Source organism: Asparagus officinalis, chromosome 7, assembly GCF_001876935.1.
Source record: "Asparagus officinalis chromosome 7, Aspof.V1, whole genome shotgun sequence".
In the NCBI taxonomy this organism is placed as follows: domain Eukaryota; kingdom Viridiplantae; phylum Streptophyta; class Magnoliopsida; order Asparagales; family Asparagaceae; genus Asparagus; species Asparagus officinalis.
Window position 1 is genome coordinate 119,502,803 of NC_033800.1, and position 12,405 is coordinate 119,515,207.

The 12,405-nt window shown below is 34.8% G+C and overlaps 1 protein-coding gene across 9 annotated transcripts in view; it reads left to right on the forward strand.

Moving 5' to 3' along the window:
- Positions 8,564–12,405, forward strand: part of LOC109848596 (chaperone protein DnaJ) — a 17,083-nt gene continuing 13,241 nt past the window's right edge. For 4 of the 9 annotated variants that reach the window (XM_020418176.1, XM_020418175.1, XM_020418179.1 and 1 more), the window contains exon 1: positions 8,575–8,935. In XM_020418176.1, the coding sequence (XP_020273765.1) occupies positions 8,684–8,935 (252 nt within the window). In that variant the 5' untranslated portion in view covers positions 8,575–8,683. Of the gene's footprint in view, positions 8,936–12,405 lie in introns of all 9 variants that reach the window. The other 5 variants (XM_020418180.1, XM_020418181.1, XM_020418183.1 and 2 more) reach the window with 4 other exon arrangements.

Consider the following 12,405-nt stretch of genomic DNA (forward strand, 5'->3'; position numbering starts at 1 on the left):
AAGAGAGGCAACTTTATCTAGCTCTTGAGCTAGTAGTAACCCATATAAACATTTTAGCATCCGATAAACAATGTTTGGGAATAAACACCCAATAACTCCGGAGGGTTATATAAACATAGTCCTCTCATCAAAACAAAAAATAATAATCATGAAAACAAAAGATTTGATACAAGAAAAATTGTTTTCATAATCAAAAGATTTTAAGATATAATTTTCAAAACCAAGACAAAGAAAGAGAAAAACATTAAAATTCTTGGTTTAAAAATCAAATTTATTTTGGTACCCAAGAACTCTTGGTACCAAAAGATTTAGGGACATGACCCCTATCATTTAAGCTCAAAGCCCTAGGGTTATGAACCCTCTTAGGCACATATGGTGCACTAACATGGTCAAAACAATATTCATTCAAATGACCCTTCCGATTATAATTTGTGCAATGAAAGAGATCCATTTGTTTTTGTGGACCATTAGCTCGTGCATGCGAATCATTTGCAAATAAGGATTTTCTTTTAAAAATATTTTGCAAATGAGAAACATCATTAAACAAATGTGGTCTTTTTGGAGCAAATTGCAAATTTGAAGCATTTTGTAAATCAAGACAAAATTTAGCAAGATGTCCAATCCTACCACAAACATCACATTTAAAAATATGTGGTCTACTAGATACATTTGGCAAACGTGATTTTCTTTTCAAATCAAAACAATATTTGGCCAAATGACCAAAACAACCACAATGATCACACTTGAACACACTAGCATGCTTATGATGAGCTTTGTGAGAATGAGCAGGTGAATGTGTAAGTGTACAAGATGAAGAAGCTACATAAGATGCACAAGGAGCATTAGAATTCTTAAGTTTGTGTGCATCATAACAAAACTTATCTAAATGACCTTGACAGCCGCAAATAAAACACTTATAAGTTTTGCTATACATGTGTGCATAATGAGTGGATGATTTTGACTTAGTCTTGGCACACATATCCATAAGCCTCTTATGATTATTAATGCATGTTTTCAAAGTTGAATCTAAAGATGAGATACTATTTTTTATAAGATTCAAATCTTTATTTTTAGGCACATATGCATTTTTAGAAGTAGAACATAAATAGTCATTTATAAAGGAAGCAGTATCATTTTGTATGTTTTCTACTTCTAACATGGCATTATTTTTATCATGAGTCAAGTTAGCAATATCCAATTTTAAATTTTTATTTTCCAAATTTAACATATCATTGTTTTCTTGAAGAGCAATACTTTCTTGAGAAATGATATCAAATTTGGAAGCTAACTTCTCATGATCGGATTTTAAATCTTCATGTTTGCTTTTTAAATCAATAAAATCATTTTGCAATTTGTTAAAGGCATGCAATAATTTTTCACTAGCACAAGCAAGTTCATCATTAGGTAAATCATTAATAGATTCGAACTCGCAAAAATCACTAGGGCTATCGCCTAGTGCTCGTGTGCATGAAGCTCCTTTAGAACTTGAAGCGGGATCCTCCAAAGCTTGTCGGATCGCCTCCAAGTCTCCTTGATGTGCTTCAATAAATTTTCATAAGATATAAGCACTATCAAAAGAATCAAGCTTGTTAGACATAAATGAATCAAATGCATTTAATAAAAATTCTAACATAAGATTGTTCATAATAAACATCTTTTTATCATGTTTGCTCCACTTGGATTTCTCCAACATGGGCACAATATAAGCACAATCAATGATTTCCCATAAATCGATATTTTTAGATTGAACAAATATTTTGAATCTAAAACACCATTGAGCATAGGGGAAAACATTGAATTTAGGAGCAACACTAGAATCATAGCCTAAACAAGATGCATCTTTCATATCCATAATATGTAAAAATATGCAAGCAAGATGCAAAAATCAAAAATTGGATTAGCACAAAAAGATAACTTGGATCTTTAACTCAAGGCGATTAGACCTTAAATCAAAGAGCACCAAGCTCTGATACCAATTGTTAGACCCTAGAGGGAGGGGGGTGATTAGGGTCTTATGCTAATCTAATCCGATTAAATGCCAATTAAAATTATTAACAAGTTATCCTAGCAAGTATGAAATACAACAAGATATATAAGCTAGGATAAGTAAAAAGAACAACAAGATATATATCATATATGATGAAATATATGCAAGGATATATAAACTAGCACAAGATGAGATATCCTACCAAAGAGATATACAATATGATATATGCAAGGATATGTAAACTAACACAAGGGTAAACAAAATGAACTAGATGGTGGATCATATAAATAATGAGCTAATGACAATGGCGACAAGAAATATAAACACAAGTATAAATAAACATCAAAGCACACTCAAACACAAGATATGATCACGGAGTTCGGACCTTCCGTCCTACGTCTCCGCTCCCCACTCCCGGGGAGAAATCCACTATCACAACCGGGTTTTCTATGTTCACCCGAATAACGTTTACACCTCACACTCGGTTTTCTATCTAACCGAAAACTTTACAATCAATACTCTTGCAATCACACTCTACACCCACTAAGTGTTAAACTAGACGTGTCTCCCTTAAGTGCTCGGATACAACCTCTCCCTAGGTTCGTCAACCGACGCCACTCCTCTTGGGACGATCCCCGACTCTCGCCACACACTTCTCTCTTGGTGTACAAGTGTATTATAAAGTGAATCTCATAATTAGGCTTAATATAATAAATGTTTGTTCTCTACTATGGATGAGAACACAATGAAAGCTCACACTCAATTGTTACAACTCTCACCAACCCAAATATACTATGTATGAAAATACAATAAGCTCAATGTGGGTGTGTGTAACAATGAGATAATATAATCAAATCTAAACTCAATATAAAAACTAGCTTTAAAGAAAGATAATCAAATAACTAAGCAAATGTAAAGCTAGATAAGAGTTTAGAAAACTTCTCAATAGATCAAGAGGTGGAGGGAGAATAGTTGGAAGCTCAAACTTCAAAAGATGATCTCCTCAAGCTCTTGTGGAATTTTCTTCACAAACAAACTCTTGAAACAAACTTAAAAACCCTTCAACAAACTTGTAAAACTCTTTTTAAAACTCTTTTAAACATCCATAAGAAACAATGAAAGTTGATGGTATTTTATAGCCTCTTAAACCATCCACAAACTCCCAAAAACCGAAAATATCAAAAACTAGCCGTTATAGGCTGAAAAGACCAAAATACCCCTAAATTCAGCATTCTGGAAATTTGCGTATCTAACTTTGTAAAATCAATTAAAAATAGTAAATCAATTCCAAATATCATGAATGTTTTTGGGAAAGTTCTAAACATGTATATGAACATGTTAGAGAAAGAATTTATAAAAAATAATTTCTCATTTGAGAGAAATAAATGTTTGAACACAGATATACAGTTTCTAAAAATCTGCTGACATACACGATTTTGTAAAATCAATTGGGCATAGTAAATCAACTCCAAAAATAGTAAAATTTTGAGAAAAGTTTCTAAAAACAAACATGTTAGAAAAAGAATTTCTCAAATTTAATTTTCATTTGTGAAAACTCATGTATTTTGCAAGTATGTCCAAAACATGAAAACCCAAAACTATGCATGTATATATATAACTATATATATACATAGAAACCAAATACGTGTGTGTATATGATATTGAGCTTAAGGTACTTAACACACATAATATAAAACCGAAACTAGATTACCCAAGCCGATCTTGATCTTCAATAAGCTTGACTTGGTACACTTTGCGGATGAAGCTTGAACTTGATCTTTAACTTGAATTGTATGTTGCTTCACTCCACAATTCCGCCAACCTCCATTTGATATCGTCGTTGAAGCGCTATTACATCCATCCTCCAACTACGTTGTTTGTCTATAATAAATAAGAAAACACAAATACTAGACAAACAACATTAGTGGTAAATTGTTTGTTAAACATCATCAAAACAAAGAGGCCAACAAGTCTTGCATCTTTTCTTCTACTGTGTGAGTGAGATCTTGTGTAGATCAACTGTGTGGGAGTGTGATCTGTTGAGATCAAACTGTGTAGTGAGAGATCGTGTGGGATCACTGTGTAGACGAAGTTCCGGCTTCCAAACCGGGTGTGTAGTGGATTTCTCCTCGAGAGTGGGGAGCGGGGACGTAGGTCAGCGGGCCGAACCTCGTTAACACATCGCGCGTCAAGGATAACGATTCCTAACTCTATCTCTCTTACTTTGATTGCATTTCTGTTTTGTGATTTGCTTGTGTTTAATTTTTATTGCATATTAGAGCCTCTTGACCCTAATCACCCCCCTCTAGGGTCCAACAATATTCCATAAGGCATTTTGATAGGGAGAGCCATTCCCTATATTTGTTTTATACTCACCATGCTTATTTGTAGGGGGAGCTTTCGCTCTCTTATTCTTTTGTTTCCCCATTTTGATGTTGCCAAAGGGGGAAAAACAAGTGGATCGTGAGTATATTTTAAGAGTATTGTGCTTTATTGCTTATCTTATATACTCTTTGTGTAGATTGTTTATCATCATCAAAAAGTGGGAGATTATTAGGTCTCATGTTATGAGCCTACATCTTCTAATCTTGTTTTGATGATTACAAACAATTCCTAAAAAGTCGGCGAACCCGCGCTAAGCGCAGGACGGAATGATCCGACCCGCGCAAGCGCGGGTCGGATTATTCCAACCCGCACAAGCGCGGGTCGGATGATTCCGACCCGCACAAGTGCGGGTCGGATCATTCTGACCCGTGCAAGCGCGGGTCGGATTATTCCGACCCGCGCGAGCGCGGGTCAGATCGTCCTGCTGCGCAGTCTAAAGTTACAAACAATTCCTAATATTGTTTGTCTAGTGTTTGTGTTTCTTATTAGGTATTCTAGACAAACAACGATGTTGGAGGATAGATGGAATCGAGCATTCACGATCATATCTAATGGAGGTTGGCAGAATAGTGGAGTGAAGCCATGCAATTCAAGTTGAAGATCCAAGTTCAAGCTTCATCCGCAAGTTTACCAAGTCGAGCTCATTGAAGACCTTCATCAAGCTTGGATAATTTAGTTTAGGTTTTATATTATGTGTGTTAGTACCTTTAAGCTCAATTATATACACACATACACATTTTGGTTTTTGTATATATATAGTTACATATATACATATATGTTTTGGTTTAGCTATATAGATATGAAACAATATATATCTTCATATATACTTTTATAAATATGAACCAAAGGCCTCCATTTTCTGGATCTGGAATTTTATCAAGAGGACGAGGTGCTGCCGGACTGAAGAGTGAAGGAGCACGAAATTTCAGCGAAGGACAGCGAGATCCCGACGAACTTCAGTACAAAGGAGAAGCCGTTCGAAGGATCTGAAGCCCGTACGTCCGTTCCTTGAGATTAGGCTTTGTCTTAAAAATCAGTTTATAAAGTTTCAAAACATGGTTTATGTCCAATGTCAAAAACAAGTGTTTTTCATTTATATGTTTTGGACTATTTTGTAAAATGAAGAGATTTTTCTTTTGGGAGGTGTTTTTTAAAAACCAGTTTTTATAACATGTATATTATCATGTTTACAATCATTTCCCAAAGTTTTACATTTTTCTGATTTTATTTGCTATTTTTAAAAGAGACTTCAAGCAAATACCCCCTTGGTGAGGTAGAAGCTCTGCCCAATTTTCCATCAACCGGATCTGATTCGTGGTCGTCCACGGATTAACCCCGGCACCGACAAAGAACCCACGCAAGCAAGAGCCGATAAACGGATCTTGCGTTTATTTTCAAGAAAGTTGTAATCTTTTCCAAAGTTTTACATTTTTCTGATTTTATTTGCTATTTTTAAAAGAGGTTTAAAAATCAGATTTTTGTTTCAAAACAGGCTGATAACCTGTTATCAGTCGACTGGTCAGTCGACTGATGATATCAGTCGACTGATGTATCGACTGAAGAAATCACCCGGAATAACAAAAAGTTTCTGTTTAGTTTTGGTTGACTGACCAGTCGACTGATGAGATCATCAGTCGACTGATAAGGTCGTCAGTCGACTGATGAGCTAGAAAATGCCTCTAACGGTCAGCTCATCAGTCGACTGATAGAAGCCGTCAGTCGAGTGATGGCATAACGGCTAGTTTTTTCAGCTTTTGTCATGTTTTGGTTTTTTGGTCTTGTTGCTGGGATTTCTTGATCTTTGGGGTTTCCTATAAATACCCCCTTATACCCAGCTCTATTATAACAAGAAGAAAGTTTTTAAAACAAGTTTACAAGGGTTTTAAAGTTTGTTTAGTGTTTGTTTACAAGTTTGTGAAGAAATTTTCACAAGAGCAAAGTGAAGATCATCCTTTGGTGTTTGAGCATTCACTCTTCTCCCTCTCTCTTGTTATCATTAGAGAAGTTTTTCTAAACTCATATCTAGCTAATTTATATGTTTGATTTTTATTTCTATAAGCTAGCATTTATTTGAGTTTAGTTTGATTTATTTTATCTTTTTGTTCACATACAACCTATTGAGCTTATTGTATTTACATTCATAGTATAATTTAGGGTTGTGAGTTTGTGACAATAAGAGTGAGCTTACATTGTGTTCTCATCCATTATAAAGAATAATTTATTTGTATTGTGAGCTATAATTGTGAGGTTTACTTTGTAATACACTAGTACACCAAGAGGAGTGTGTGGTGAGAGACGAGGTCGTCCCAAGAGGAGTGGGGTAGGTGGTAATGCCTAGAGAGAGGTTGTAATTCCTAACACTTGAGGAAGACACGGGCTAGAGACCAACACTTGAGGTGATAGTTAGTATAATTACATTATGAGATTGTGGACGTTGATCGGTGAGCGTTGAAAACCGATATTGTGTGGTGTAAACGTTTTCGGGTGATAGTTGAAAACCCGGTGTGATAGTGAATTTCTCCCCGAGAGTGAGGAGCGGAGACGTAGGACGGAAGGTCTGAACTCCGTGATCATTTGATTGTGTTTGAGTTGCATTGGCGTTCATTTATACTTGTGCTCGTTGCTTATATCGCCTATTGCATCTTGTTTATTTCATCCACTATATTGTTTACCCTTGTGTTATTTATATATCCTTGCACATATATTTGTAATATATCATTCTTGCTAGGATATATTTGTTAATAAGTTTTAATTTGGCATAAATCGGATTAGATTAGTATAAACCTTATTCACCCCCCTCTAGGGTTCTTTCCTAGTGGCATTAGGGTACTTTCATTTTCTCCTTGCTCATTCTCCACCAATTTTGCTGTCATGTTTGGGGAGAAATAGAATTCATGTCGATGAGGTATTCTCTCCCTCTATCCCTCGATCTCATATTTTTTTAAATTAGTTTCTTTAAATCTTTTTTAATAATTTATTGGATCTATTTCATGCTTCATTCTGTGAAATGCCTTGTTAGATTCAATTTAAATATACTTTTATTTTAATTATTATTTTTCCCTATTTATGGTCACTTAATCACCAGAATGTTTAGGTTTTGCCCATTTCATATCTTAAATTAATATTTTATTTTAGGAGAATTTTTAAAAAGATCACTTTATAAAAGTATTAGCAAAAGCGACTATTTTACGTAATAATTAACAAAATTGATCTCTTTTTTGCCACATCATCAAGACTGGCAAAAAAAAGATCGACTTTGCAAAAAATCATCTTCAAAATACACGAGAATAATAGTCCTGTGTAATTAGCGAACATTAATTACAAAAGTAATTAAAGTCAGAAAATACACGGGACTACTACTCTTGCGTATTTTGCAGTCAGAACCATAAAATACACGGGACTATTGTATATGACCTATATACAATACAAACCTAGACAAGTGAGTTATAATAGCATTTTTCATTCACATTGTTTGGGGCAAGATTTGATAGAGACCTTGCATCGTAGGATTTTTTTATATTTATAGCACATAACGAAACATATCATAATCTCCCTACTATAATTTCACAAGAAAATAAATTTTCATACTTTCAGTTTTACTTCTATGGTACGAAAAATGAGTTATAAAATTGAATAAGAATATTAGATAATGTAAATATGAATGAAACCATAACTAAAAGTTAATGCGAATATGAGTTAAACCACAACTAAAAGTTTAATGGACATATTGTAAGTAAATTAATATGTAAAATTTCTTTGCGAATTGAATGATCACCCATCTTTTGAAGCCTTTAACATACTAATAAATAGAGATGTTATACTAGATCAATGTGTTTATAACTCACAAATAGTAGATCACGTGAAGACAGTCTGGGTTGAAGAAAACAATGACAATATTTTATTTGAAAGAGTGATTATTGACTTGATCATCAATCCCGCAAAAAAACTTTATTTTATTTTATTTTTATTCTATTTTTATCAATTTACATAATCATGATATTCAACTACGTGCATTGCACATGCATCTCAACTAGTAATTGAATAAAAGACCTAGATGCATTTTTTCTCTAATAAAATAGCTTATAATATATTTTTTATACAAAATCCCGCAGCTTATATATACTTACCGGGTCGCGAGAATTCTCGTTTGAACTCTTTCTATGGGTTGTACAGTAAAGCCCAGCCCATCATCTTCAAAGATCCAGATTTCAGTGACTCGGACTCAAAAGCAGCCACGTGTCTACTACCTCGGACTCAAGAGCTGAGTCCGCTCCTCATCGGTCTCAGGTCATCTCCCTCGACTTCTCAGCGATGGGATTCTCAGTCCACTTCCTCTTCTTCAGTAATAAAAACATCGGCATCAGAAAACTGAGCACAGCTAGTAGAGCTGAGAACCCTAGCAAGTCCTCGATCTCAGGCGAGAGCGCCTACGAAGTGCTCGGGGTCTCAGAGAGCAGCTCCTTCGCCGAGATCAAGGCCTCGTTTCGAAAGCTCGCGAAAGAGACTCATCCTGATGTCTCGAGATCCTCTCACCGATTCCTGCAGATTCTCGCTGCCTACGAGGTTAGTGAATGATTTTTCGATGTGAGCTTTCGAGATCTTTGGATATCTTGTGAGATTTTGACGTTTTAAGTGTTGAATTGGGTGGGGATTATGGGGTTTTCTGTGGAATTGAGGTTTACGCTTTTTTGTTTTAGAGGTTTAGTTTGGGAGGCCAGGGAGGGGCTTTGATTTAGTTGCATGGCAGTCTTGATCTTTATTTTCCGTTGGGAAACCTCAAATTCTGAACTTTATTGGAAATAAGTTAAAATTATGAGACAACCTTATATGAGTAACCTGGGGCTGTTTGGTTGTTGTTGGTAAAGTTGTGTATTTAGGGGCTGTTTGGTTCGTTTCCTTGATATAGAGAAATGCAATTCCATGTAAAGAAATACAAGTTTTGAGTTTTCTAAACTTTTCTAAGAAATAGATTGTTTTGCTTTGATTCGCATATAAAAAATGGTGGGAAACCAATGTATTTATTTTTCTTGTGTTTGGTTCGCATAGAAAAAAAAAGGAAAACTTTTGTAAACAAAACAGAGAAGGAAAAAAAATCTGATGTTGCAGAGTTTTCATCAATTTCACTTGGTTGGGGAAGAAAATCGGAGAGGGAAAAAAATCTTAGTTGGCGGCGATTTCAGCAGAGTTTTCCCTTTTCCATTCGAGCGAACCAAAGCGGCACAAAGAAATGGACGAAAACAAAAAAACTGACGTGGAGGGCTAAAAATCTGACGTGGAGGGGTTTTCTGAGTTTTCCACCCCTTATAATAGCGAACCAAACAACCCCTTATGATACAACTTAGAAAGTTGTTGTCCACCTCATCAATTTTACTTTTATACTTTTCTTTGTTTGTTTTTGATTCCATTGGAATCATAAATTGCTTGTTTGGTTTGCAAATGTAACTTTAATTGTTTGTTTGAAAAGTGTAAAAAATGGTCCCTACTCAAATGATCATATTGGTTGGAATTATTTTTTATTATTTTTTCCTGACTTCAATGTCAGCTTTTTCCTAAAAGCATGTTTTTTTTTATGAAATCACTTTACAAACCACATCAGCATATAAAATCACTTTACACTATTTTCACAACTATAAACAAACAATTGAAAGTGATGAAAGCTGACATTGAGACCCACTTTTTTACACTTTCCATTCTTTTACATGGTAAAGACATACAACCAAACAACCCCTAAAGATACATCTTTCTAAAATATGGATATGATAGGTATTGTTTGAATGCATACAGTGGCATAGCCAGGAATTGGTGCTTGAGGGGACACTTTTATATCTTCACTTGCAAAAGCAATTATATGTATAATCACATTTTTTGAGAGAGAGGATAGGTTCTCAACTCTCAAGCCCAAAAACTCAACCAAATATTATATATAAAATGATTGTTTACAAAAAAAAACAGTAGTTCCAAATTAAAAAGTATTGTTAGAATTAATATAATCAACACCTGAACAAATAGTGACTTTAATCTTCAAGATGACATTTATAAACTGCGCCTGTCATTCCTTGAAATCGATGCATGATTGCCTCATTCTATTTATATTACTAAGCAATCGTTCATCCATTGATCTCCCATTTGATTATGCAATTTATGTTTCAGAATATTCAATGATTAAAATAGCCTCTGAATACTTGCAATCGCAACGGGCAAGATCAATGTGATCTTTACAAGCTTGTAAACAAAGAGATAGACGTCATCCTTCTTCATCTCCATCATTTTTTGTCGGTTTTTGCAATTATTATCGAAAACGGTCGTTTTTTGCAATTAAATGTTTAAAACGGTTGGTTTTGCAATCAATGTGATCTTTACAAGCTTGTAAACAAAGAGATAGACGTCATCCTTCTTCATCTCCATCATTTTTTCTGCGAGACTTGAAATTTCATTCAAGTATAGAAACTCATTATTGGAGTGCCGCATCATGGATGAATGTCTCTAATTGATTGTCAAAAATCACAAGATCCAATGGTGAAAAATCAAGAGGATAAAACTCAGTAAAATGAATTAACTTTTGCTTGCTGAATGCACCCAAAAAAAAAAAGTAGGATTTAAGCATGCTACGCAAAGAACTAACTTTGTATTTGCCTCTGTGAACCGATTGTTCAGCTCTTGAACTTGTAAATCGATAACTGTGTTGAACAACTCTGTGATAATGATGCAAATTGGTAAAGCTCTAAGCATGGCGCCACGATCTCCCTTCAGACGCAAATATCTTATTCATATTTGGGACCTCAACATCATGTTTAGTACAGATTTGAGAAACATCTTCAAGAAAGAATCCCAATCATCACATTTCATTTCTTGAAATTGCTGCGTAGATGTTTACGCAAGATCCATAACATTCAGGGTATCTTAATCTTTCCTTTGTAATGCTGATGACTATTCATGAGTAATCCCCAACACATTCATCTTCAAATGGATCGAATTAGCAAATTCAAAAGTTTGCATCATTTGTAATACCAACGTCACTTGTCTTCTTTTAGCATATGTATATTCTCTATGCTCTCAAGTGTGACAATCACAGATAAGTATGTACCAATTAAGTTTACTACTGAATGAAAACGAGAGTCCCAACATGTGGCACCAGCTCTCTTAAGTCCCTTTCTTGATTCAAACCTCTCCCAGTTTTATAGTTTACCACCTTCAAGCGCTTTATAAATCTCAACAGTTTGCACTTCTCGAAGAACATCATGATGTTTGACAGAAGTCCCAACAATATTGGATATATTCGTAATGACTGTGAATACCACTTTCATCTTTAGATGATTTTTAGCAACTACTAATGCCAACTGAAGCTGGTGAGCAAAGCAATGGATATAAAAAACGGATTTATTTTCATTCAAGACGAGCTTTAAGACCATTGATTTAACCCCACATGTTAGTCCTCACATCATATCCTTGTCCTCACAATTTTGATATGCTTAGTCCATGTCTAGAAGACATACCATCAATAATTGTCTTTAATGGTTTCAATAGTTGTCTTCGGTAATTTGGAACTATAGTTGTCTTCGGTAATTTGGAACTAGTATCTTGAACATGTAAATTCTCCCAAAAATGCTCAATTCTTTGCCCATGCTTGTCCACATAACGCAAGACAACTATCATCTACTCTTTAACTGATACATCTCGGCACTTGTCCACTAAAATAGCAAAATGTTCATTGCCAGTATCTGTGATGATTTTATTTCTGATTTCTATTATAGCAGCCCTCACAATATCCTTCTGAGTATCTGGTGATGTCATCTATAGATTCTGAAACATTTTCTAGAACAATTTTTTTTATCTCCTCACAATTATTGGCAACTTGCAAAAGCTCTAAAAACTAACCTCTGTTTTCAAAATTCAAAGAATCATTATGTCCACATGAAGCTAATCCTTGTCACAAAAGATACCGAACAGAATCAAGAGATGCATTTAGTCGGGTCCTATATTCAATTTGAGCCTGACTTGAATGCCTCAAAGTTGAACTATCAATGTGTTGGTCT